The 27,114-nt window shown below is 41.0% G+C and overlaps 1 protein-coding gene across 3 annotated transcripts; it reads right to left on the reverse strand.

Moving 5' to 3' along the window:
- Positions 1-569: 569 nt before the first annotated feature.
- Positions 570-27,114, reverse strand: RCAN1 (regulator of calcineurin 1). 3 transcript variants are annotated; one of them, XM_033146981.1, is made up of 4 exons: positions 26,757-27,114; positions 6,240-6,413; positions 4,146-4,305; positions 570-2,798 (listed from the first exon to the last, which is right to left on the reverse strand). In XM_033146981.1, the coding sequence occupies exons 1-4, from the start codon at positions 27,066-27,068 to the stop codon at positions 2,620-2,622; spliced, it is 825 nt and encodes a 274-aa protein (XP_033002872.1). In that variant the 5' UTR covers positions 27,069-27,114; the 3' UTR covers positions 570-2,619. The 3 variants fall into 3 exon arrangements, with proteins under 3 accessions (XP_033002872.1, XP_033002874.1, XP_033002873.1); XM_033146983.1 differs by lacking the exon at positions 26,757-27,114 and adding an exon at positions 19,524-19,565; XM_033146982.1 differs by lacking the exon at positions 26,757-27,114 and adding an exon at positions 8,486-8,702.

A 27,114-nucleotide genomic window follows, 5' to 3' on the forward strand; every position in this document is an offset into this window, starting at 1 on the left:
ACAGTGGCCAACCAGATGCCTGAGCGATACCCAGAAGTAGGACTTGAGTACAAGAGCATTTCCCCCTCCTGCTATTCTTCTCTTGTTGCGATGTACAAAATCACATCTTGCCACAGTGAAGTATTTTCCAAGGGTTGCATCAAAAACATGTCATAAGGAGGACTGGTTTTATAAGCAGATAGCATATTGTGTTTGTCTTGTTTACATTCTGTATTTAATACATGACAATTATGTAGTAGTTCATCAGTGTAGGATCAGGCATGGCCAAACTTGGCCCTCCAGCTGTTTTGGGACTACAACTCCCACCATCCCTAGCTAACAGGACCAGTGGTCAGGGATGATGGGAATTGTAGTCCCAAAACAGCTGGAGGGCCAAGTTTGGCAATGCCTGATGTAAGTAAACTCCATAAAGCAGTCCAGCTGACATACCTGATTTAGTCCCATTTGGCTTCAATGGGACTAAGGACTGCAGCTCTCCCTACATAGTTAGACAGCTTAAATCTTTGATATCAATGGCACTGAAGGAGCCATATTTGCGGGATTGCAACTTAAAGAAAATTAAGTCCTAATGACCTCAACAGCATTTACTTGTAAGTTTAAATGACCTTAAATAGTTATCCAGCTTAACTGGTCTGTAGAGTGGGTATTTAAAACATTTACAAATATAGGAGCAGTTTATACAGTATGAGAAAATGACAGTAATACAATCAAGATCCGCAGCATGACATCCTGGAGCTTTTTGGCTGCCCTTTGAAAGAAAACAAATACATACTATTGTTTCATTTGTCTTTGTATTGAATGGGCTTCATAGTTTTTAAAAACACACATCTTGGAATATTACAAATACATTACACTCTGTACTGCTGACTTAATCGAGCTATTTATACTATCCTGGCTACATCTGTTCCAAGAAGGATGGTACACCTCATAGTGAAAAACCTCTCATTAAAATTTCTCTGACAGAACAGGTTCTCTTAAAACAGAGCTCCCACTGACATCTGTATGGAAATATCCAGCTTCTTATAGTTTCTAGAAATGTACAAGCAGCATGAAATCCCTCACATTAGGAAAAAAACACAGAGAAAACACCTTTGCTTAGACATCACAAATTGTGAAATGTTTATTTTTAAAAGCCTTTTAAAATTCATTTCAGTAATCCATTCTAAAAGAAAACTCCTAGAAATACTTCAAGTGGGATGTCACTGTGCAGTAAATTTTGCTTGTAAATATCGTACAAAAAAAAGCTTGAACACCATTTACCGCTAGACTTTTAGCAGTAGCTAATCAATTGCTGCTCAGACACAAAGCACTAAAAAGAGAAGAAGAAAAAGCATTGTGGCTCTGCATCAAACAATGGGAAATATAACACACCTTATTTGATGATGCTTTAGCAGAAAATAGTTATATCAAATATCCACTGCCGGTTAAAAAATTAAATAATCTTACAGCTAGTGCAACAATCCTCCCAGGAATTCATGAGAAAAAGGCACTCCAACCTTCGCAAATGCCACATTTCACATTTGTTTTCACACTAGATGTGCTCAAGCACCATTAACAACATTTAGACACCAACAGTTATAAATTTACAAGTTTGTGGCAAGGGCAAACTTATAGTCTCTCTCAGTTGTGAACTGTAACAACACAGTATCAGCTTTATCTGCAGGTTTCTTGTACTTCTGATCGGTAAAGAAGTCAAGGTGCTTTAAATCAATATTAAATAATGTCATTTAGAATAATTTAAAATTATCAACCCACTTAAAATGTGCACAAGTGTTTTATAGGTTTTCTAGATAAACCATGCATTGGCAGTTAACATTAAAAATTGATATTGCACCAAACTTCACTAAAAATCTGTCCCCAGTGAAAAATTAATGCCAATACAAACATAATTCAGAAGGAAAACTGAGATATCAGTATTTGGGATAATGTAAAACTGGAAAATGCAGAGGAAGTTAAACTTCTCAAGTTTTACAGGCATGCACAAAATCTAATAGGAAAAATGATTAAATATATATTACTGTGGTTAATATTCAATGTTAGTCATACTCAGAGTAGACATATCAAGTCCACTGATTTTGATTTCAATGGGTCAACTTGGGTTATGACTAATGTTGGACATCACCCTTTTGCATTAAAACCATCTCTTTACCACCATAAGTTATATACAAGCTGCAATCTCTAACATACTTACTTGTATGCCCTACTGATTCCAATGGAGTGTATTTATCAGTGAGTGTATTTTAGAATGGCAGTCATGCTAACTTATGAATTGGAGGACTTTATCAGGGACATACATAAACAGGGAAGGCATCCTCAGCTGCTTTGTAACAGAAGTCTGGAGTATCTGAAAATAGCCCTAAAGCACAACAGTACATGCTTTTTGCCCCAATGCCACTATTTAATCATTCTCCAGGACAACCATTCAGAAGTTCATTTTGGGATTGGTCTTGTCAGCCAACGTGCAGCATTAAAACAAACAAATGAAGACATTCCCTTTCTTAAAACATCTGTACGTTAGAATTGCTGCTTCCACCCCTAATGTCATCAGATTTATGACGTCATTTCCTCAATGTCTCCCTTGAGCATGCAAGTTTGGAACATTTCAAAGCTCTACGTAGTTCAACTTTGGTAGGAAGGAGTATAGTCTGGCCTCCTGGTTTGAATAATTTTTGGTTTGGGTTTTGCTCTCTTGGCCTCTCTTTTCTCTGCTTCTGCCTCACGTTCTTCATTCGTGTCACACACGTGGACAACAACACTGGGAGTAGTTTCTGTTGCAGCATGAAGTTCATACTGGTCCCCTAAAATGTTTTTAAAAATAGCAACAGTGGTAAGACAACTGTAGATATAAAATACTTGTACATTTTCCTCAGGAGAACTAATAGCCCTGTGTTGTGTTGTGTTGTGTTGAGGAAAGGGAGGCATTAGAGCTCCTTTCCCCGTTCCTCTTCCCAGATCTTCAAAGCAGTTGCATGAAGCAGCTCATTGTTTATTTTTAAACAATGGGATAACATGATCATGGATTACCCCTTTTTAATCCTGATTGCTACCCCCCAACTTCCAGTTATGAACTCAGAAATCAGCAATAGTTTCTCACATCCTGGGGAGCTATGGGAAGTTTTATTCTCCTTTTCAAATTTTGCTTCTTCAGCAGGTGAAAATTATGATTAACGAGCAAATATAATGCAGAATCAACATATATACTATCAGCAAATTTATAAACTTCAGCTGGTTTAGATTCCCCCAGTGTCATCCCCTCTATCTGCAATGTTCAGAGATGAGTGACAATCTCTATGTGGTCAAAATGGCAGCACTCACACAGAAAGTGTGTGGCCAGACTCAGGGGAACCCTGACATTTGCAGAATTACAAAGATCTTTAGAGAGAGGGAAAAAATCCTGAAGGTTCAAAAAACACTACATAATCCAATAAGGACTGAGACATGCAGAGTAGTCATAGAATACCACATGTTTTATGGGTAAGGGAAATGGAACATGTGGGGAGAGGGAATGGCTAACTGGAACCCTGCATGGAGGCAATCTGCACTGCAACTTTTTGTTGCAGGCCACACTTGTCCATTAATTGTACCTTAAGGCGACCATACTAGAGGCTGTGCAATTGTTCTTACTAAGCCTCTCTGCAAGATCAGCCTTGCACTAAAACACTTGCCAGGTAACCATAGGCAAGAGGGAATTCTATGCAAGTGACTGTGGGGGCTGGTGGAAGAGGGATGAAGCATTCCATGTGTTATGTTTATACCTACTGCAGAAACTAAGTGGGCTGCTGAAGGAGTGAAGGCCACATTCACACCATACATTTAAAGCATGACGATGCCACTTTAAACCGTCATGCCTTCTGCCAAAGGATATTGAGAGCTGTAGTTTGTTAAGAGTGCTGAGAGTTGTCAGAATACAGCTTTTCCCCTCACAGAGCTACAATTCCCAGAGCTCTCTGTGAAGAGGAATTGTGTAACGTTTCTGAAAACTAATTCTGTGAAGACAATAAAGGTCTCCTAACAAATCTCAATTCAGATCACAGGTGTTATAGTGAATAAGTTCAATTCTTATGCGGCCACACCCATTACAGTAAATCAACTATAAAAGGAAAATTAACTTGAGCCACTACACTTTAGGCATATATGCCTCTTACCTGGTCCTAGTTTGGAGATCGCATATAAAAGATCATAGTTAATGGCGGGTGTAGCATCATCAGACTGAGTCCAACCAACAGGGGGAGAAGACGGAGGTGAAATCAGAAATTGTTTTTCAGGATCTGGTGGTGCTAAGCGTGAACTTCCAATATGCAAAGTCTGGAGAGATGAAACACAGATTTTTATTTGTTACTTTGATTTTTTTAAAAGCACATGCATGGAATACAAATATGTCGTGCTCATGGCAGCGGTATGTAATGGTATTAGACAGAACAGTGGGTTGGATCCAGTCAGTTATGCTTAAAATAATCCGTTCCTCTGATTTCAATGGTCTGCTCTAAGCATGACTAAGTGTGGATCCAATCCATTGTGCTGACAATATTAGAGATAATATATAGAGATAATGATAGAACATTTTAAACAACAACCCATAACATAAAAATTAAAATGTTACTGAAGTTTGACACCAAGACATCTTGGTCTTTAAGATATAGTCTTATGATTCCTGGGAGGATGGATCACTCTGTCCCTCAGCCTGCTACATTTCCATACTGGCTGCAGGGAACTTTAAAAATCTTCCCTTATAGCCAGCGTGGAAATGTAGGCTAGTAAAACAAATGGGAGACTAGAAACTTTTGTGAGCTCATTTACAAGGCTGTCTTAACTAGAAGAACAATTCAAGAGCAGAATAATGGCTGCTTCTAATGATATACTAAATAATAATAATATTAATAATACTTTTTAATTAAACTCCACCTACCTGGCTGGGTTTCTCCAGCCACTCTGGGCGGCTTCCAACAAAATATTAAAATACAAGTCCTTCAGATATTAAAAGCTTCCCTAAACAGGACTGCCTTCAGATGTCTCCTAAAAGTCTGGTAGTTGTTTTTTCCTTTGACATCTGGTAGAAGGGTGTTCCACAGGGTGGGCGCCACTACACTACATGAAGCATTTTGGACTTAACAAACTATCACAAGACAGATGTACTATTATGGTGAGTATACACATGTATAGATCAGATTCTCTTCTTTCTAAGTCTCTTCCTTCTAGATACTTGCAGATACCTAGTAATCAGGTAATCCAGTTATAGCTTACATATATTTTAAAAAGAATATTTCTAGATTGTATGTGTCCTTCACAATTCGCAACTTTTCTCTTACTGATATCTTATTGTATTCATGCACTTTCTAATGTTTTTATATTTTATTTTGTATAGAAATTGTCATTACGAATTTGTTGTATGCCGCCCAGATAACAAATTCCATAACTAACTAAGCTGCTCAATGATCCCACTCTCTTTTTGTTGAGGTTTTATTAAATAATAATAATAATAATAATAATAATAATAATAATAATAATATGTGTCTGAAACAGACACTCAGATTAATCCCACTTCAGCTTCCATGATTTTTTTTTAGAAATCTCTGAGAAAGCTTTTCTGGTTGCACTGTCAAATAACACAAGATAGAAAATAAAGCATGTCTTCTTTCAATACAAATGATTTGGGAAATCATACATAAAATATAGTTATTCCTCATATCTCCTCTCCTGAGGTTCCACAGTGTCTGTTAGTGACATGATCAAAAGAAGTAATCCTTAAGGACTGTGTCTTATAACAGAACACTTCAATACCATTAAAGAAGTAGAGCAAATGCCAGATCTCCTAACAGCTTAGCTGTAAAGTGGTGATCAGAAAACTGACTAACCAAATCCGTATCATTACAGCCTCAGTGAAAATGAAAATGGTGCTGGAATGTGTGACGTCATCCTTTCTCAGAAGCGGTACTTTAAGAACACATCAAAAATAGCAGGCGTCACAATTCAGCTGCTCAAATCACTGCAAACTAATTCTATGAAAGAAGGTGGTTTACGATGAGATTCTGTAACATATTGTAATTTTTGAGTTTGCATAACTGAAACCTAGGTCCACAGCCCTGCTTAGCTCTGAAGCTCACTGTCATTCAACCCACCCTACTGCACAGGGTTGTTGTGTGGCGAGAATGCTGTACTCAAGAGTTCACTGGAGGAAAGATGTGAAATGAAACTGGCAACAATGCAATTAAATGTTTACCAAGTAGGTATCTCTGTCTTACCTGAGCAAAATACAGTTTCAATTCCTTTCCAAGAAATTCTTTCTTGTGTAACTGAATTTTAACGTCAGCTGCTGACAAAGGGTCGCTGAAGTTTATCCGTATTCTTTTAAAACTTTTAAAATACTGAAATGTGACATCTTTGTCATATGTTCTAAAGAGTGCTTCAAATCTTGCCTGAAAGACAAATTGAATATTTTGTTAAAAAGCTATCTTGTATTGCATAAACCATTAAAAATTATTTCAGTGGCCTACAGGCTTGCTTGCAAAGCTACAACCAAGTACTTGTAAATATTATCCCTCCCCTCCCTGGAGGGAATGTGTGTCCCTGGACACAGATTACCCAAACAAAAACACATGGGAACTTTTTTCCCCCCAACTTTTGGGCTCTGGGGGATATGTGTATTGTATATCTTTTTCTCTTCTGCCAGTGCCACACCTCTATTTTCTGGGAACTTTATACTCAAACTGCAATTCAGTTATGTCGGTTAAAATGTTTCCATCCCAGCTATTTCACCAAAGGGTATGTGCAATCTGCATGATAACCAAAAGGTAGAATTCAAGAGGTAAGCCCTAATGGCTTTAAGCAACAAGTCATCACTGTACCATGCAATAAACCAAACAAAACACAAACCCTTTGCTAGATTGATGAGAATCAGTATCAATTGATATGTATTAATAGGAATCATGCCTTTGAATATAGTCTTTCTCCTGACTGGTTCTGTATCTTTAACAATGTACATGAAGTGAATGTGTCGGCCTTCTTTTTCACTACGATGCCAGGAAAATCTACACTAGCTGAATCTGCTAGAAAACAACAATGTGTGGCCCTATTTAGCAAGTGTGAACCGATAGATGCTATAGAGCACACGTTTCCAATCCAGAGTGCTTCGAAATTTAAGAAACATGCAGAACCAGTGTGATTGGGGGCGGGGGGAGGACTGTGGCTGTATGAAGAAATAGTGGGGATACAGATGTGGTGGTTACCTAGTTTGCATTTAATAATAAAAACAACAACCCACAACAACCCTGGAAGTCTGAAAAAAGACAATTGCTTCTGACCCCAAATAACATCAATGCTAATCTGTGGAACTTCAGGTGTGGCAAATCCGCCAACAGCTGACAACTCCATACCGTAGTGCTGCATGCTTAGCGCATGTGTTACTGAAACTTTCAGGAAACTAACCAACTCAAATTTATTTATGCATCATTCACAGAGGCACCTGCCATTTAATATTGAGAATAAGGAAACTAGGAGTGGAGTTTGAGGAGGAGACAATAATTCTTAAATCACATTAGCTGACCATTTATGTATGTTATAATTTCCTGTTTCACAAGCCATTAACAGGAACTGACTACAGTTTCTTTTGCCTATTATAACTTGACTAACTTGTATGGGAATCACAGAATACTGAACTTGCTGGGTTCAGTTAAGTCACAAGTCTATAACAGGTTTTGCATGAAGGAGATAACAAAACATTATTTATTTAAACTTTCAAACAAGTATGTAACACATGGGAATACTATACAACTTTGTACAGAAAGTTGTTAGCCCAAAACTGAGCTACTTCTCTTAAAAGAGTACAGAGAATGTGTTTTCATTCTACTTATAACTAGGATTTTGTTATTAGCGTTTTGAAGTTTTGGTACAGTCTTAAAAAAGAAGAGGCCAGGTACTGCAATTTTGAACAAGTTACAGTGAGTCCTGTTCAAAGTTTCAAACCCATTCCCACCCCCTGCTACTTCCCCTCCACCTTACTTTCACAAATGAAAAGCTGGATGAAATTTTAAAAAGCTAAATTATTTAAACTATTAGAATATTCAAAAGTTCACACTTACAGTCAGAAGTATTGAGAATTTGCAGACAGTTAACACAAAAGTACTTAAAGGATCATACAAATTACCCCCACAGGAAATAGGAAGCTGCCTAAATCAGCTCATTAGTCCATCTAGCCCAGTATTTTCAACACTGGCTGGCAACAGCTCTCCACTGGTTCAGACAGAGGTCTGTCCTGTCTTTATCTTGAGATGTTGGTGATTGAGCCTGGGAGTATTTGAATGCCAAGCATCTACTCTGCTACTGAGCTACAACCCTACCATAATCTTAAGGCATTATTGTAAGAATTTATAAAGCATACAGAAACACAAATGGATTTTGACATTGCCATATCAAGACCTAACATAGTCAGTCATTTGAACATTTCAGTAACTATATTCCTCACCAGAAACAAAAATCCACAAAGCCTTACCCTAATTTCTGGTTGATTGAAAACCTTGTTGTCAGCAACACAAGCAATTAAGGAGCCAAAAATGTAATCAAAGTTCCTAAAATGCATCTTCTGGTCTCTTAAAGAATGCTAAGAGCTCAGTACAAGCTCACCAAAAAGTACTTTTTTGAAGAAGCAGTTTTGTACTGTAGAGTGAGAGTTTATAAAAAGGACCAAGTCCAGCCCCTCAACCAAAAAAAAAAAAAAAAAAGAATAGGAAAAAAAAGTTTTCAGAGCATCCTGTATGCGACAGCAAATTCCTGAACAAAGTCCTGCCGCATGCTTTCAGGCAGTCAGGGACAAAATATAAGCTTCAACTGGAAAGAGGTGACGTAAGCACATTAGTCAGTTTCCCTATGCTAATTAACTTTGCTCTGGAGAATGGAAAAAACAGCTGAGGTTTGCATAGGCAGCTGCTTTATCAACTCCTCTTGCAGCATAGTTTCCATTGGTAGTAATTCCATTTAGCACTCAGACAACATGCTCTTCACTTGAATGGGACAACCCACTTTAAGATGGAAAAAGTTACTGTTTGAGGACCAAGGTTTAGTGCAATAAACAGCAATTAGCTGGCAGAAAAGATTGCAAAGTTTTGGAAAGCATACTAAATCTTAGTCACGGTGAAACTCAACCCTCCCAATGTTTATCCAGAACCACACCCCACTGGACTTAGTGGGACTTACTCCCAAGTGTGTATAGGACTTCAGGCTTGTACTTTCCAGAGTTAACTGAATTCTTTAATGAAGGCTTAAGAAAGCCTCTTTTTAAGTGTTCCTGTTTCACAGATAATGTTTCAAACAGTGGAAGAATCCATTTCCCTTTTAAGTCTGTTACGTTCTTCCACTTCTCTTTTCCAAAAACAACCCTCAAAGGCAAAGAGTGTGATTTTTAAAGCACTGTTTGCTAATTTATTTTGCATATGCAGGCAACTCGTAGCTTACACGGGGGTTATGTTCCAGGGTTAGCACATAAAGCCAAAATTTATGTATAGTCAAAACACATTGGGGTATGTATGTATGTAAAGCTGAATGTGCACAAGATAATTGTGTGCAAATTGTGAGTTATATGTATCCTACTCTGAATTGAAAATAGGATCCTGGGTCACTAACAATTTCAGTGGCATCCTGTGCAATGCTAAAATCCCCCCCCCCCCCCCGAACATCTTGCACTCCATTCTACAGCACTGTTTTGACGTGGTACCTTGGTTCTCGAATTTAATCTGTTCCAGGAAGCCATTTGACTCCTGGTTCGGTTCGAAAATGAAGACGCGGCTTCCGATTGGCTGCAGGAACTTCCTGCACTCAATCGGAAGCCGCAGAAGCCGTGTCAGACATTCGGCTTCCAATAAACATTCACAAACCGGAACACTCACTTCCAGGTTTGCGATGTTCGGGAGCCGATTTATTCAACTACCAAGGTCTTAAAGGGAAAACAATTCTCATGTCTATCAGCTTGGGAAACCATAACCTGCTAGGGCACTATGGGAGGATTAAGATTACCCAAACCTTTCCGATCTTGATCACGTGTGCCCAGGAACAGTAGAGGTGGGAATACAGACATGAGGCTCCTGGGCAATTCTTAAAATATCCACTCCAAATGCCAATAGATCCACATCCCTATTGAAAAACAGGTTTCTTGTTGACTCTGGAGGCAAATAGATCCACTTTAGATAGGCAAGCCTACCCATCACAGTTCATGAGTACAAAGCAGAAACCTGAATAGATAAAAAAGAGTGCCCTTTGAAATTCCTCCCCCCCCCCGTCTTCCCCATCATAAACTTTCCAACTTATGCAAGTTTGAAGTACTGTAAGTCCTTTTGAACAAAAGCAAACAAACCCACTGGAGGGCTTTCCTGCCAGATGTTCTAGGTCTAGGACTTCTAACAATTGCTATCATACATGGCTTTGTCAGAAAAGGATGTCTCACACCTTATTAGTAGATTTAAGCAGATTTTTGAAAGACAGTAATAAGTACATACTAATCTAATGAAGTTACAGGTAGGTAGCGTGTTGGTTTGCCATAGTTGAAACAAAATAAATACCAGTGGAAGGTGTTAATAGGAATGCAGCACAAGGAGTTAGGAAGTCTTTCATTTCCAGAATAGAGTCAGGATACAGAAGGGGCCTTGTACTGTACAACATTTACTCAGTATGCCTTCTTTGGAAAAGCTTCATGAACATAGAGATATAGTATCTTCTACACCACTGGTCTTCAACGTGTGGGTTGGGACCAACTAATGGTTCACAGCCTGATCCAAGGTGAGTCACAACAGAAGCACAACTATCACGCAAATATGAGGTAAAACTTAAAAGATTAAGAAATTAGTCCTCCATATGCATGATTGGGTAAAAAAACCTGGGTCTGAAAAGGTTGAAGATACCTGTTCTACATAACCCTTAGATGTGCTTTTTCAAATGTAACCAATGAACAAATTAAACACTGGTACTTAAATCTAAAGAGACGTGGGTGGCGCTGTGGTTTAAACCACTGAGCCTCTTCGGCTTGCTGATCAGAAGGTCAGTGGTTCGAATCCCTGCAATGGGGTGAGCTCCCGTTGCTCTGTTCCAGCTCCTGCCAACCTAGCAGTTCAAAAGCACGCCAGTGCAAGTACCGGTAGGTAAATAGGGTGTTTCCATGCTCTCTGGTTTCCGTCATGGTGTTCTGTTGCACCAGAAGCGGTTTAGTCATGCTGGCCACATGACCCATAAAGCTGTCTGTGGACAAACGCTGGCTCCCTCGGCCTGAAAGCAAGATGAGCGCCGCAACCCCATATTCGCCTTTGACTGGAATTAACTCAAGGAGTACAACTACAGTTTTCATCTTAAGTCACCCACATAATATCATAAAAGCACATGGATTACCCCAAAGAATCCTGAGGTCTTCAGTTTATGCCCCAAAGAACTATAATTCCTAGCACCCTTAACTACAGTTCGCTGGATTCTTTGGGGGAAGCCATGTGTTTTTCAATGTATTCAAAAAATGTATTTTTCAAATGTGACCTTAAAACATTAAAATGTTAAGCAGTCCGAAACATATACACAGATTGAAGTTTGCCAAAGCTAACACTAAACCCATAAAATATGCATACACACACACACCCTCCCTGGTGATATCTTGGTGAGTATTTTTCTGCTTTAGTGGCAAGTCTGGGGCAGGAGGGGTGTTGTGGTTATTGTTGTTGTTCAGTCGTTCAGTCGTGTCTGACTCTTCGTGACCCCATGGACCAGAGCACGCCAGGCACCCCTATCCTTCACTGCCTCACGCAGTTTGGCCAAACTCATGCCAGTCGCTTCGAGAACACTGTCCAACCATCTCATCCTCTGTCGTCCCCTTCTCCTTGTGCCCTCCATCTTTCCCAACATCAGGGTCTTTTCCAGGGAGTCTTCTCTTCTCATGAGGTGGCCAAAGTACTGGAGCCTCAACTTCAGGATCTGCCCTTCCAGTGAGCACTCAGGGCTGATTTCTTTAAGGATGGATAAGTTTGATCTTTTTGCAGTCCATGGGACTCTCAAGAGTCTCCTCCAGCACCACAATTCAAAAGCATCAATTCTTCGGTGATTAGTCTTCTTTATGGTCCAGCTCTCACTTCCATACATTACTACTGGGAAAACCATAGCTTTAATTATACGGACCTTTGTCGGCAAGGTGATGTCTCTGCTTTTTAAGATGCTGTCTAGGTTTGTCATTGCTTTCCTCCCAAGAAGTAGGCGTCTTTTAATTTCGTGACTGCTGTCACCATCTGCAGTGATCATGGAGCCCAAGAAAGTAAAATCTCTCACTGCCTCCATTTCTTCCCCTTCTATTTGCCAGGAGGTGATGGGGTGGTGAAGATGCATTTAAAAAAAGGTGCATATTTAAACTTTTTTTTTTTTAAAGAGCTTGTTTGAGAGCAGTTAATGGGCTAGACTATTAAGATACCTTTAGATGCTTCTAAAACATTTTCAGAAGTATCCCTCCACCTTCTTAAAAATAGTTTGCACGTTATTTTCCTAGGTTAAAAAAAAACCTGCAAGTGTTTTTCTTTACGTTCAAAAGTTTCCCATTTGAGGAAAGAATTAAGCATGGGAAGTTGCAACCAAGAGTGCTTGGGTGGAAGATTATGAACTAATTTGAAGAACTGGCCAATAACTTCATGCAGTCCTTTCTTATTAAACCACATGTACTACGTTATAAAACTATGGAAAGTCACAATGTTTCCAGATAACAAAAAAATAAAAAATAATGCATAGCATTTTCCGTAAGTGATTCACAGCTATATTCCAGTTTCCAGACAAGCTGGAAAAACATTTCACATAGACTGCTCCATTTTGGATGGAAAACACAGGAAATCTTTAAGAACATGTAGTGATGTTTATATCTGCTATAAATGCAGCTTGAGATGGGAGCATAGGTCAAATCCTCCAATTCACTAAGTTATTGCTGCCATCACAGTATACTTAGCAATTTACTGATTTTTCATGGACTCTAGGCATAATCGCCTTCTTTCAGAATTGCTATGCTTACCAAGCACAAGGGAGAATGAGATCCAAGACTGCTTACTGAATTTTCTTCTAATTAATAGGTGAAGTAGTTCCTATAGAACTTAAACCAGATTTTTTTTTTAGCATCGTAGTTATGAGCATATAAAGAAACAAAGCTATCCCCAGGTGTAGATCGGTGTACCTCACAAAATTAAATTAGTCTTTTGGTAAATTTATTCACAGATTCAATTACTGCCTCTGGAGACTTCAAGGAAGTGAGTTTCATTTCAGACAACAGTTCCCAAACTTTTTTATCCCATGGACCACTTGAAAATTGCTTAGGGTCTTTGTGGACCACCTAATGATTATTCTCTGGAGTGGTGCATCCCATTTCACTGCTTCAGGCAAAACAGGAAGTGCCCCTATAGTGCCCCCACCAAAGCATCCCTTGCCTAGGTTGTACGGTGGCATAAAGCAAAGGTGATAACAGCAGATTCTGGTGAAATTTTGGTGAGGGAAACTGACAGCAATACAACTAGCGGCAGCTGCTTCACCCTGCCTCTTGGGTGCGCCAGCCCTGACTTTTCTGCATTTCAGAACCTCCAACTTAAGATACGTAAAAAAGAGCAACCTTACAGCATCATACCAATGTCATCTGATTAGGTTTGAGTGATGTATCGATACATCGCCCAGGACTGGTTTGAGGGCCAGAGCGCAATGGCGCCTTCCTACACGATATACCTCTGGGTGAAGGCGCCATCACGTTCTGGCCCTCAAACCAAGGGTGGAACGAGCCAGTGCAGCTTGTTTTTCCCTTGGCGCACTGGTTACGGAGGGACTCCTTCCACTGCCAGTGCCTGGCATGCAGTGAAATGAGTTCCATCGGCCCCAGCCCTGCGAGGTGACGTGGCCAATGGAGCTCTTCCTCCCTTGGTTCATTTTTATTGTTTTTATTTTTTTAATGTGAATGCAGTAAAGCTGTTAACATAGTAAATGCACAGCAATAGCTTTTGATCTCCTATTTAAGGCTGTGCCCCAAAAAGGAGGAGAGAGTTCTCAAGATCCCAGGGTTCATTCACGCAACACGAGAATACACTTTAGCATTATGAATTAAATGTTTATGAGCATTTTTTTTTTTTTAGAATGGAAAATTTCCATGGAAAAAGCATAGCACTGGACCTTCTGTAAGCACCACAGCTGAAAAGTGTCCCAAAGGGCTCTGCGGTACAAGTCATGAATGAAACTTTTAAAAATTCTTTCCACTATCCAATTTTCAAAGGCAAAGGTCGTCAAGTCAGAGGTGTGTTTTTTTAAAAATTGTTCTTGAATGATCCCAAGATTCATGACAAGCATTGAATCAATTGAACTAGAACACAATAAAATTATAATGGAATAAACTAATTCTAAACTAGAGGATAATATTCAAAAGATATTACGGTACTATTTATATTCTATTCTATTCAGAAGGCTTCTCAAGCCATGTAAAGCAGTGCTGCACTGAGTTGTAATGGCTATTCTTACGACTGTCCATTGTGCAGTTGCACTTATGGGATACTATGCCTGTGTTGTCTGGAAACCTCAATAACTTAAAAGTCTATAGGAGCATTGCCCCACTCCTGCCTAATAACACCATGAGCTATCTACTATGCAACAGTTGATTAAATGAGAAGGACCATGCTTCTGACTCAAGTAGTTGTATTAAATTAAATGAGATACGGTTCAACAATAATGATTCTTCTGTTTAAAACAGAAAACAACAATCAATGAACTTCAGAATAAGATGCTTTGATAAGACGTCTTTATTGCTACTGCTTTAATTGGGTTTAATTAATCTAAGTCATACATAGGCCTGACTAACTCACGTCTGTTCAATTATATCTTGATTTATTTTCTGTTTATGGAAGCCGCTTCAAGAATAATTTGGAATCTTGGCATTTAAATGTACTTAAAATAATTTAGAGACCATCTTTCATTGTAAAAATAAGGCAGTTTAAAAAACCCATTGAACAAAATAACTATAAAATCTTCTGACATTTTCTGAAAATATATAAATATATTTTCTGACAAAGAAATGTCACTGAAAGTTGGGCAAGTTTACAAAAATTGTAACTCTTTTTTCATCTCATGCCAGGGCTTTCTGGTATGGAACCATCTTTTGTACAAAGCATAATGAATGAAGATAAACTAGGATACCAGAATTACCCAGTGTTTGATAACTATTAGATAGGGCAAGCTGCTACACCACACATTTGTCATGTTCTTAAGTATTAGCTTCTCTTCAAACTGACATATCTTAAAACTACAAAAAAACAGCAATTGGTACCTACACATATTCATTACTATTTTCTGTATACTGTAGCTGCCTTCAGTTCAGTTATTGGAAACGTAAAAGTATATTCAGTTCAGTGCTGACATGTAGTGCAGATCAGCCACTATGCAACATTACTAAGGCGATCAGGGCAATGGTCTTTAAAGCAACTGACAGTTAACTTCATGCAGCAACTCACAAGAACTTCAGGATCTCAATTGTAAATTTCACCTACCTTTTCAACTACATTTATGGATGTAGTTGGTTAATTAATCTGAGTGACTTAAATTACTTGGTTTTCTTTCTTATTCAGTTCTATATAAAAAAACATAGTTCTTGTTGAAACTGCTCTTCCTGTCCTTCTTTAACTAACCTAATGGAAAGTACATTTGAAAGATCTAGGAATAGTATCAGATATTGGTGGTTTCCTGAAAAATATAGTTAAACACTGTAATTGCTGCTTCAGATCCTTTTACATGGAAGTGTAAATAAACTTTAAAACCCCCCACTATTTCCACATATTTATCTAGCAACAGAATACATGGATACAAGTGAAATTAAATGTTGAAATGTTTTTCCCCAAAACAATTCCTAGCTTATAATCAAACTTTGAAAAGGCAACTACCAAAAGCGACATTAAAAAATAAAAAAATAAAGTTTTCTATAAGAAAAACTCTAAAATCCACAGTTGGGCAATGCCTTTACTTGAACCAGCTTAATTGTCACAAAATAATCACCAAGCTTTTGGGCTCCCAAGGGAAATTCAGACTGAAAATATTCTGCATCACAGAATTACTAAATTACTTCCAAAGGACAGTGTATAGCTTGGTTTTATGAAGCACAGGATCAACTACCTACATAACTATGATACTGCCCACTTCAGCAAGTACTAACTAAACCATTATCAAATGACTGAATCTAAGAACCCCACTGAAGGACCTATTTCTGAGCAGAGATGGTTAGGATTGTGCTATAATTTATTAGCTTTGAAACAGTACTTTATCTTTTCCTGTGGATGAGTAGATATTTTAGAAAATGGCAAGCAACTTCTTCTATAAGTGAGAGTTTGTTAAGTACTGAATTAACATCCAGATTTGAAACTTACACTACTTCTACCAGAATCAACACCAACTACTGCCCCAAGGGTCTTACCATCAAAACAGTCTTAACCTCAACACCACTGTGCATACTGCCTAGATCTGTGGTTCCCAGTTAGCTAAGTACAGCATACCCCTGCTTTCAAAAAGCAAGCCATGGACCCTCTACTTTAATTTTCTAAATATAACTCTATGGTAGTTTTTTGTTATGTGAATGGTGCAACGGACCCCCTGGGTGCATTATGTAGACCCCTTGGGATCCACGGACCACCAATTGGGAACCACTGACAATAGATTTTTATTAACTTATGAAGCAATATTGATGGATTCTTCTGGAAAAAAGATGTATTAGCTACAATACCCACTTTATGAGAGGGGAGCCAGTGTGATGTAATGATTTGAGAGTTGGACTAGGATCTGGGAGAGCAAGGGTTCAAATCCCCACTCAGTCATGAAGCTCACTGAGTGACCTTGGGCCAGTCACCATCTCTTAGTCTAACCTACCTCACAGGCTTGTTGTGAGGATGAAATGGGGGAGAACTATGCACACAACCTTAAGATGCTCGGAAGATCAAGGTGGTTAATTAATTAACCAACCAACCAAAGGAAACTGCACAATCTTCCTAGCTAACTCATATATACTACCTGCTCATATCTCTGGCTGCTTATGTTCAGATTTAACCTATAATTGAATCCATTATTTTTCTCACATCATTTGCATACCCTGGAAGAGTGGGCAAAAGAGCATGATTGGCTTAAAGTGGTGGGCTTTAAAAAACCTATTTAAATAGCACCATCAATGTGCCTGGCACTTTGCAGAATACACTTTGCAGAATTCCTGCTCTGAAGAAGTTATGATCTAAAATTTGACACAGGGAAAACAGGGGGAGGGAAACAGGGGCAAAGGAAAACAAGGAAGACTATGCAGTTGTTTCATTTGCATATGCTTAGATTTGGTTAGAGGCTTAGCTGAAGTAGGGGTTGGACCCAAGGCTTCATAGGAAAGGCAGGTTTTGAGGAAGGATTTGAAGAAAGTGAGCAGTGGGATCATACAGGTATTCCCTTCCAAAACTATAAGCAGGCAATGTAAACTAGAAAATAACTGGAACTATTTCATTAGCAAATGGAATGCAGAGTGAAAGTTATGCTGATTAGCATACAGGCTGATGGGCATACAATAAATTTTCTGTTCATTGGCTATATGTCAGACCGTTATGACCCCTTTTGGTGGTCTGAGAATTTTCTGCTCTATTTGCCTATCCAGGCTAGAAAAACTGGTTATTGCATCACTCTTTCAATATATACTTGCAATATATACTAGAAGTGCTATTAAAGGAGTTTCTCCCCAGAGATCAGAGCCTCCCAATACACAACTGACCTTTAACGTAAGTTGTCATATGATACCTTAAGGCTGGGCTGCTATAAACTAGCTGGTTAAGTACACAGTAACAAAGGATTAAGTGGAACAATCTTCTTAAAGCATCAAATGGAAACTTAGAATCATCCAAATTGCAGAGCTATAAATAATTTGTTTCCTCAAGCAAAGAAAAAAATTCCAAGATATGCTAATGATTCATGGGTCAATTTCCTCAACTTTCCTATTATCCCCTTTCCCCTTACATTATATCCATCCAACTCCATGCAAGAAGACTAAGACATGTGGAAGTAACTTGAAAAGAGGTGGGGAGTTAAATCTCTCTATCTCCTGCCAGACAGATTAGGGGAAGTGGAAGGGGAAGGAAGGCCCTCCTGTTTACCAAACATCTGACTAATAATCACCATCTGTGTTGGCTTCCTCTTGTTACTTCTCTTTAGCACTCCCAAGCTTCTAATTTTATTTAATTTTAATCTGAAAGACTTGACAGAAATCGTATCTGCAAATTGTGTCTTTGCAGTGTGGTGTAGTGGTTAAGAGCAGTAGACTCGTAATCTGGGGAACTGGGTTCACGTCTCTGCTTCTCCACATGCAGCTGCTGGGTGACCTTGGGTTAGTCATACTTCTTTGAAGTTTCTTAGACCCACTCACCTCACAGAGTGTTTGTTGTGGGGGAGGAAGGGAAAGGAGAATGTTAGCCGCTTTGAGACTCCTTCGGGTAGTGATAAAACGGGATATCAAATCCAAACTCTTCTTTAATTGAGAGAGCTACGCAGTAGAAACTTGCAGATACTGTAGACTAACTTTTAAAAGTTTATCTTAACAACTGCTAACTTCTAGGCAAGGGAACACTCTTATGGCCTGAAAAATCAAAGGTATACTAAATATGATCTTTAAGAGGTATCAAATGTATGGAAAGTTCTCTCTGGACTCGGCAGTCACAATTTTCAAACATCTTGCTACTACCACCAGAATATAAATTTAACTATATGTTACAGGGGGGTTGGGGGAAGCTTATTTAACTCAGGTGCTGCAGGTCCCAGAATTAATAATATTAACTAGTAATGCACAAAAATACAAATTTTTAACTTTCCCAAACTGTTACTCACTCCTACATTTCTTGCAACTGGGGAAGTTGGTTGAGCATATACAAATTTAGAGGAAAAATCCATCTTGTGAGGTGCTGAAAACACATCGCTCCATACTAATGTGGTTTGGAAACAGTATTGGCTCCAGAATTTGCCAGACCACATTTAAATGTAAGATTTAAATGTGAAAGCATAGAATAGGCTGTTTATTTGGTCACTCTGAAAATATAATAAATCTTAAAACATGAATAGAAAAATGAAGGATGGGACAGGAAAGTAAAGGAGAAATCTTTCCATGCTACCTTCCCTAAAATGGAAACATATGAAGTTTGGGAGAAAGTGGCACTCTCATGAAATAACTTCTCTTTCAAAATGATTACTGAAATATTTTTAAAGCAGTGTTTTAAAATAAGAAAAACAAAGGCTGCCTAAACACATGGATTTAACAAAAGAGTATTTGTAATCAATGTCTTTTCTGTCATCCCTACAATAGATTGTGTTAAATCCAGAGAATCATACGTGGAAAAATAATCATGCAAAGGGAGTTTCCTCCTCACTGTAGCCTGGTACTGCTTAAAAATCTGCTCCAGAGTCAGAAGACCCTCTGTAATGGGACGGGATACGGTTCAGGAAGAGGGGGCAATAACCAAAACCAGGTAGAGAGACCCTGTGCAAATAGATGTGCAAGGTACCTTCACCTGGTTTTGGCCACTTCCCATACTCCATCATTCCAAAGGGTTCTCTGACCTTCAAGAACAGCTTTTCATAGGACACAGGTAGTGGCTAAGCATCATGCTCTGACACCAGGGGGCAGAGAGCAGGCGGAGGGGGCTGGAGCGCATCCTGGGGGCGTGGCACTCAGCACGGGTGGGCAGCCACAATGACCCCCCCACCGGGATCACGCTCCCGGGGGCGGTACGCTCCCCCCCCACTCCTATTCCTCCGCCAGTGTACACATGGAGCTGCAAAGGTGATGAGGAGGAACACCTGCTATTATGCTTGCACTTTTCTGAATCCAAGTTATGGAATCTTTACAATTGTCAAACTCATGTTTTCTGGAAGAGAAGGAGGGGGACAATCTGTGAAGATTTTTTTCCTAAGGATTACATAGGAGAACTTGAATCTGATCAAAAATCTCCTCCTCTGCACATATATAACAAAAGAGTCCTGCTAGATCTAGTCCATCATTCTCTTCTTACAGTGGTCAACCAGATGCCTATGGGAAACTCACAAGCAGCACCTGAGTGTGACTGTACTCTCCCCATCTGCAGTGGAGGTTCAAAAGGAATAAGCTCAACATCCTAAGACAGGGGTCGGCAAGCTTACCAGGCCTCGGGCCAATTCCTCCAGCGCCGATCATGTGGCGGGCCGGAGGGCGGGGGAGCGCGTGCCCATATGCATGCGCACACGCTATTTTCAGCGTGCTTCCGGGTCAGCGGAGCACCGGAAATAGCTTGTGTGCATGCGCACGGGCCTCCTCTGACCTGGAAGTGCACTGGAAATTATGCTTGTCCATGTGCACAAGCTATTTCCAGTGCTCCGCCAACCCGGAAGTGGGCAGCCACACCGCGCCAGTAAGAGCAGGTGGCGGCAGCGGGGGTCGCCGCAGGCCGGATAATTTGAGTCCCTCGGGCCGTGTCTGGCCCACGGAACTTAGTTTGGGGATCCCTGTCCTAAGAGCTCCTAGAATATAGTGACAGCCTCCACATAGGCACCCAGAGGTTCCTTGGATTAGCCAAGGATAAATAAGCTGTGCTTGCTACCCCTCAGCCAAGACATCTCCCTCTGCAGCAGGCCCTGTGTGACGGCTTGTGCAGTGCCCTCTGCTGGTGAGAACATACCAATGACATGTGACAAAAACACACGGGCAAAGCTCAAGCAGGGTAGTTTTTTAAGGGTGTGAGAAGTAGTTTCATTGTATCGGAACTTTGGGGACAAAAGTCAAGAGGCCACCCACATGTTTCCTTTCAATGTTACAAATCAGATTAATGTATGCCTTTATTGCCTCCTCCCTATTCTAGCAAACAGACTGGATACTTGTCTCTAGAGGTATGCCATTTTAGCAAAGTTATAAAAGTGACTAAATATGCCACTAAATGAACCATGAGGCATTATAGAAATCTACATGACCAGAACTTGCCCTATATACAACTCTGGTATATTCTTTAAGACAAAGATAGTGGAAGTGAAAAGGGAGAAGGAAGGAGTAGATGATAATGGAAGTGGAAACCCTTTTTATAGAGGGTTTTTTCCTTTTAATACTAAAAATTCAACTTCAAAAGGAAACCAAGGGTAATGGAATGGGGAAAATAGCATCATGAGTGGAATAAACTTGTATTTATCTTCCATTTCTGCACTGGTCAAATGCTTGATTAATGTGCTAAAACTCTTTAAGAAATTGTTTAGCAGACATCTTCAGAACTTTCCCATGCTTGCAAATTACTCTATTTTAAAAACAAGTGTGACCAGCAGTATGAAATATGATACTGCTGGAGAACACTGTTTCACAGCCATTTTGTGTCCCCTCACAAACATCTTAGCTACATTTTGCCTTCAGGAGATGAGCTAGTAAGGATCTAGTGAACCAGAATGAAATGCACTTGGAACGTTTCTAGCTGAAACAATCTACTGAAGGGATGGGGCTGCAGAACCTCAAGCCAGGGGCTGAATGCTGCCCCAGAGGCCTCTTTGTGTAGCCCTCAGGGACTCTCTAGAACTACACGATTCACTGGCCCTGTTCCATGACTTTCTTGGGTGCTTTTGTCTGCAGTCTGGAATCTGTCTTTGAAAACTTAAAATGCCTGTTGTTTGTCTGGATGGTGTGTGTGTGTGTGTGTGTGTGTGTGTGTGTGTGTGTGCATGTCTCTCTCTCTCTCTCTGTGTCTGTCTCTCTCTCTGTGTGTGTGTGTGTACCTTTAACTTTTATATGGCTGGAATTTAGCCTCTTGGACAAAAGCAGTAGTCCCACACACTACTGGCATGAGCCCCCCAGAAGGTTGCCCCTGAGAGTAAAGACTTGGGCTGACATTGACAAGAGGGTGCCCACACTCCCTGCACCTGGGGTGGCTAACCAATGACCAATCAAATGTTGGGACTCCCAACTCCCATCAGCCCCAGCCAACAGAGCTAATATTGACAGGTGGTGGGAGTTGTAGTCCAGCAACATCTGGAGGGCCACAGGTTAGCTACACCTACTCTACACACTAGCCTGGAAACTCCACCTGACATTGTTAACGCTGAACCTTCTGCCAGTTCCTAACCTAATCGAAGGAACACCATTATCACCTATTGCTTGGCCTTTGAGATCCCCGAGATTCTGAGTGTCCTTTAGAAGTAGCACTTTAAACTTTACTTAAAACCTTGACTCTCTTAGTTAAGCAGGAACCAAATAACAGTCATTCTCTTGGTGTACCTACTCTTTTGCAACCTTTGTTTTTAAATCTTCAGTCAAGTCTTTGATTAAGAATTCAGTGAGATTCATGGGGCCACCCACCTATCAATCATCTGCCAGGACCTTATGGTGCAGGTTAAATAAGCAATCCAAAAAATTACTACTACTACTACTACTACTACTAATAAGCAGCAAGAAGAAGACTGTGGGCAGGGTGATGATTGGGTGGCAACAGCTTTGCAATAAATTTAAGTCTGTGCTACTGAGACTTAAAAAAAAAAACCCTTTTCTGTTGCACAAGTTAGCAGTAAAATAAAAAAGGAAATAGCAAGGTGGGGGGGGGAGAAAAACAATTAATGGCTGATAGTGCTTATTTAGTTACTACTGAGAAAGGGGGTAGAAGGACAAAAAGCAACATCAGGATATGAATAATGAACACAACCATGAGGAGTGGGAGGAAAAGGAGGTATAAATACTTCTCACACAGTAAGTCATGCCCACTATTTAAACATAATGGAATGCACAACTGAAAGAGTGCTATAACTCTCATGTGTCAATGCTTGCTTGCAATTCTGGATGCAGCAGAAAGCAGAACTGAAAGCACTAAGAGCCCTTTGTCTGAAAGCACTCTAGGTTCTTTCAGCTCCTTTCAGGCAAAGAGGCCACGGATACATATCACTAATATAGGTGTGAACAGCAAGTTAACCTACCATCTGAAGGCTAGTAACCGCTGTAGCTATATGGCAGGAGAGATTAGTCAGTTGTATAATTTATCTGGAATATATCTGACAAATTATACACACCAGCAGAAACAGTGTTTTAAAAGCACAAGTACTCTCTTTCAGACAAACTTTGCAAATAAGTGGTGTTACTTCACCCCCTTGTGGCTGATTCAAACATCATTTTCAGGATTTGGAAATGAAATTAAGTGACTGCTAACAAGAATAAAGGATAGCATTCATATGGTACGTCTCAAGTACTCCAAATGCATAAGGCTTATCGCCGAAGAATAGATGCTTTTGAATTATGGTGCTGGAAGAGACTCTTGAGAGTCCCATGGACTGCAAGAAGAGCAAACATATCCATTCTGAAGGAATGCTCACTGGAAGGACAGATCCTGAAGCTGAGGCTCCAATACTTTGGCCACCTCATGAGAAGAGAAGACTCCCTGGAAAAGACCCTTGTAAGGTTCTCGGTTAGTTGCTCATGAGTAAGCAGCCAGGAGTCCGCTGTTTCCTTTAATGATTTTATTGTGCAAACTATGTACAGTGCAGAGCTTAAAAGTTCATGTCTGTATCAAGTGGTGTCAGAATCCGGGAATGGCCCCTTCAGGATCTGACCCCAACAAAAGAGTTTCGGTATATGAAAACCCTCCTTCCTTTCGTTTCACCCCACGACGTCTTTGGGGCGACGGAAATTGTGTTCCTCGTGTATCGCCCTCGGAACTGGGGAAGTGTTGGGTCTCACTTGCATCCCCAGAGCCTCTACTCCCTTTCCCCTGTGAACTCTGCCCCTCCTTGCTGGACGTCTCGCCGCTCTTTTGCTCTTTTCGCTACCAGAGGAGGAGCTGCTGGCAAGGTGGGACTGGGGCTCCCTGTAGCATCCGGAGAGCCCTTCCACCACCTTGCACTACATTGGGGGTAGTTCCCTGACATCCCTGATGTTGGGAAAGATGGAGGGCACAAGCAGAAGGGGACGACAGAGGACAAGATGGTTGGACAGTGTTCTCAAAGCTACCAACATGAGTCTGACCAAACTGCGGGAGGCAGTGGAAGACAGGAGTGCCTGGCGTGCTCTGGTCCATGGGGTCACGAAGTGTCGGACACGACTAAACGAATAAAGAACAACAACAGTCAGGATGTAAAGAACCATGAAACTAGTTCTGTAAGTTCACAGGAATTTTATAACAATTCTCAAAAGAGTAAGACTCCAATCTATATGGCAAACTGTTTAAAAAGCAGGTGTATGATAATATGGGGGTCAAAGTAAAAAACAAAACCCACTGAGCTAGTGCAAACCCATTTTCATTGCCCTAACTGGTTCTCTGAATCCCAACCATTACCTTGGTAATCTTCATTACAGCCATTTAAGAATAGCAGCAGCACCATATACAAAGGCTAGTGAATTTGGGTGGGATTAGATATGAACTGAGGATTGGTTGTTTAACACCCTTATGCACTATACTCAAGAAGGCTACCCTAGCACATATACCTATTTCCATGTCTTTCTGAAGTCTTGAAGTTGCCTAAAGCTTGGACTCACATTGGAATCATTTGAAATGTAACATTTTTAAAGTAAAACAGCACAGAATATATATTTGAAAATACAAGTTTGCATTTCTTAAGTGTACCTAAGAAACTGCTGAGTATGTAAGTAGCTATGGCAACTATTAAGGTTATTTAAAAGGACTATAAATTTAGATCTTACAAAAACACATCTTAGTCCTAGAAGAAAAATACAGCAGTTTTATAGATAAACAAATTATCAGTTAGTAAGCTTTTTGTTATTGTTGTTAGAGCAAGAGCCTGAACATTAAAAAATAAATAAAATTTGCTTTTAGTTCTTCATTCTTTTGAGCACCATGTAACAAAAACCAATGAATTACATTCCGTATGATTTTCCCCTCATGCATCTCAGGCAAATGTATAGCTTTAGCTGATGGAAGGGACTAAGTAGGGAAGAGAGATGAAGCCAAACATTATGATTGTTCCTGCCAAACATCTGACTGTAGGCAGAGATGCTAGAGTTACACTTTGCATATGATGGTATATGGAAACAGGAAGCAGGAAAGGGCACTTATGTTTCCTATTCTTCTCCTCCCGCAATATTTATACAGCAGCATGGCATTTAAAATTGCAACATGTCATTTCGAAGGCCAGCCATGGTTACAACCTTTCATTCCTAAAGATGTGAGGGTCATTCGGCATCTTTCAAATGTAGGTTGATACATTGCAATTCACCTGCCTGGCTCTTTGAACTACCGGGACATATCAAAATTTAAGTCACATGTGGAAGATGGTGATAAAGCTCTCTATATGGACCAATGAATCAAAGATAACAACTCGAAACAATAATTTCCTCAAAGAGTGATGTGGGAATTGGCACTAAAAATGCAGAGGATCAATTTTAGAAATAAAATAACCAAGCAAGTGCTTCTGTGACAACCAACAGATATCAAAAGGGGGTATCTGCATGGCTGGGGAGACCCAGCCAGATGGGCGGGGTACAAATAATAAATAATAATAATTATTATTATTATTAAGTAGGCAGAAAAATACTCCCCCCCCCCCAAACAGGAATCCCTCAAAAATAGGGAGACCAAGAACTGTCATGATAACCTTGGCATCCTAGAACAGATCAGTGGTTCTAGTCCAATACACTGTTCCTCCTTGGAGCTTTCTGCTACCAATAATTCAATTGCATCACAGCACAGCAGCAGACTGGACCAAGTAACCCTCAAATGTAGTGTGCTACGGGGCTCAGGCCAAGGGTACATTACAACATTTTGTTGCAGATTTCCTCATTAACATCCCTAAAGGCCTACTGTAGTGGTTTTGTACAAATTATGTTTAGCCTTTGTAAAAGTAAGCGCTCAGAGCTGTCTGATATAATTGCTGGCAGAATTCAGTAATCCTTGGGCCAGTACAACTCAGGACAAAAACTAAACACATTTCTGCACAGGATCAGGTCCTACTTAACGGGTAGCATATGCACCACTGCAACCCTACAATACAAGCAGGGAGGGAATTGGAGTCCTTTCTGTTCCTTGGCCAGTCCCTTTTCCACAGGGCCAGCCCAAGACCTTTTGCTCTCCGAGGACAAGATGGTGTCCAGTCTCCATTCTACATATGGAATCTGACCGGCCCCGAAGCTGAATCTTACTTCAAAACTGGCAATCTGATAGCACTCTCCACACCACAACGGATGGCACGAGGCTAGATTAAGGGGCACAGGGCAGGTGGTGTGTGCCTCCCACACAGCTCTATCCTCCAACAGTTTAGCAGCCCACCCTGGCCCACAGCATCCGCCACCTGAGGCAACTGCCTCATTCTACCCAATGCTAGGGCCGGCCCTGAAAAAAGCACGCAAGTGAATCCTAGGAATCCTGCATGGGCAGCTGCCCTTTAGATACCCCTCAGGGGCAGCAGGGCATATAACTTCTCCCTTTCACGAAGCGCATACACAGGCCTCAAGACGCCCTGCTAAATAAAACGTTTGCCTAATGAACGTCAACTCATTGGAGAGGGCTGGGGGCGCCTTCTTGCAGAACGCCCCTCTGCCTCACATTCCCCCACGAGAGACCCCTGCGTCGCTGTGCCTTATTTCACGCGCGCTCGGGTTGTTTATTAGCCGTGTTCGCCTCTCAGAGGAGCCAGCCATCCCCGACCGAGAGCCCCTGCCGGCCGCGGGTGGTGCTGGCCCGGAGCGGGCGGGGCCTGCCCTTTCCGGGGCCCTTTCGCGCGCCCCCCCCTTCCAAACTCTCCCCCTCCCACGGCCAGCTTCCGGGAGCCCCCTTCGCCCCCGCCTCACCCACCTTGCTGGGGCCGTCGGGGAAGAAGACGGGCAGGGGCAAGTTGCAGGCGATAAGCGCCGTGGGCAGATCGCGCAGGGACACCGTCTCCATGTCGACGAAGCTCCACTCCGTGTCCCGCTCCTCAGCCTCGCCTTCGTCCTCCTCGTCCTCCTCCTCGCCGCCTTCTGGCTCCGTAATCGTCACGGTCACTCCCGCCGCCGCCTTTTCCTCCTCCTCCTCCTCTCCCGCCGCGGTCTCTGCCGGCTCCTCGCCTTCTTCCGCTTCTCCGGCTCTCGGTCTCTCCCTGCGGCCGCCGCCCCCCCGGTCCTCCATGCCGAGTTGAGGAGAGGAGCCGGGGGCGGGGACGGGGACGAAGCCC

The sequence above is a fragment of the Lacerta agilis genome, chromosome 4 (genome assembly GCF_009819535.1).
Source record: "Lacerta agilis isolate rLacAgi1 chromosome 4, rLacAgi1.pri, whole genome shotgun sequence".
Classification (NCBI taxonomy): Eukaryota; Metazoa; Chordata; class Lepidosauria; order Squamata; family Lacertidae; genus Lacerta; species Lacerta agilis.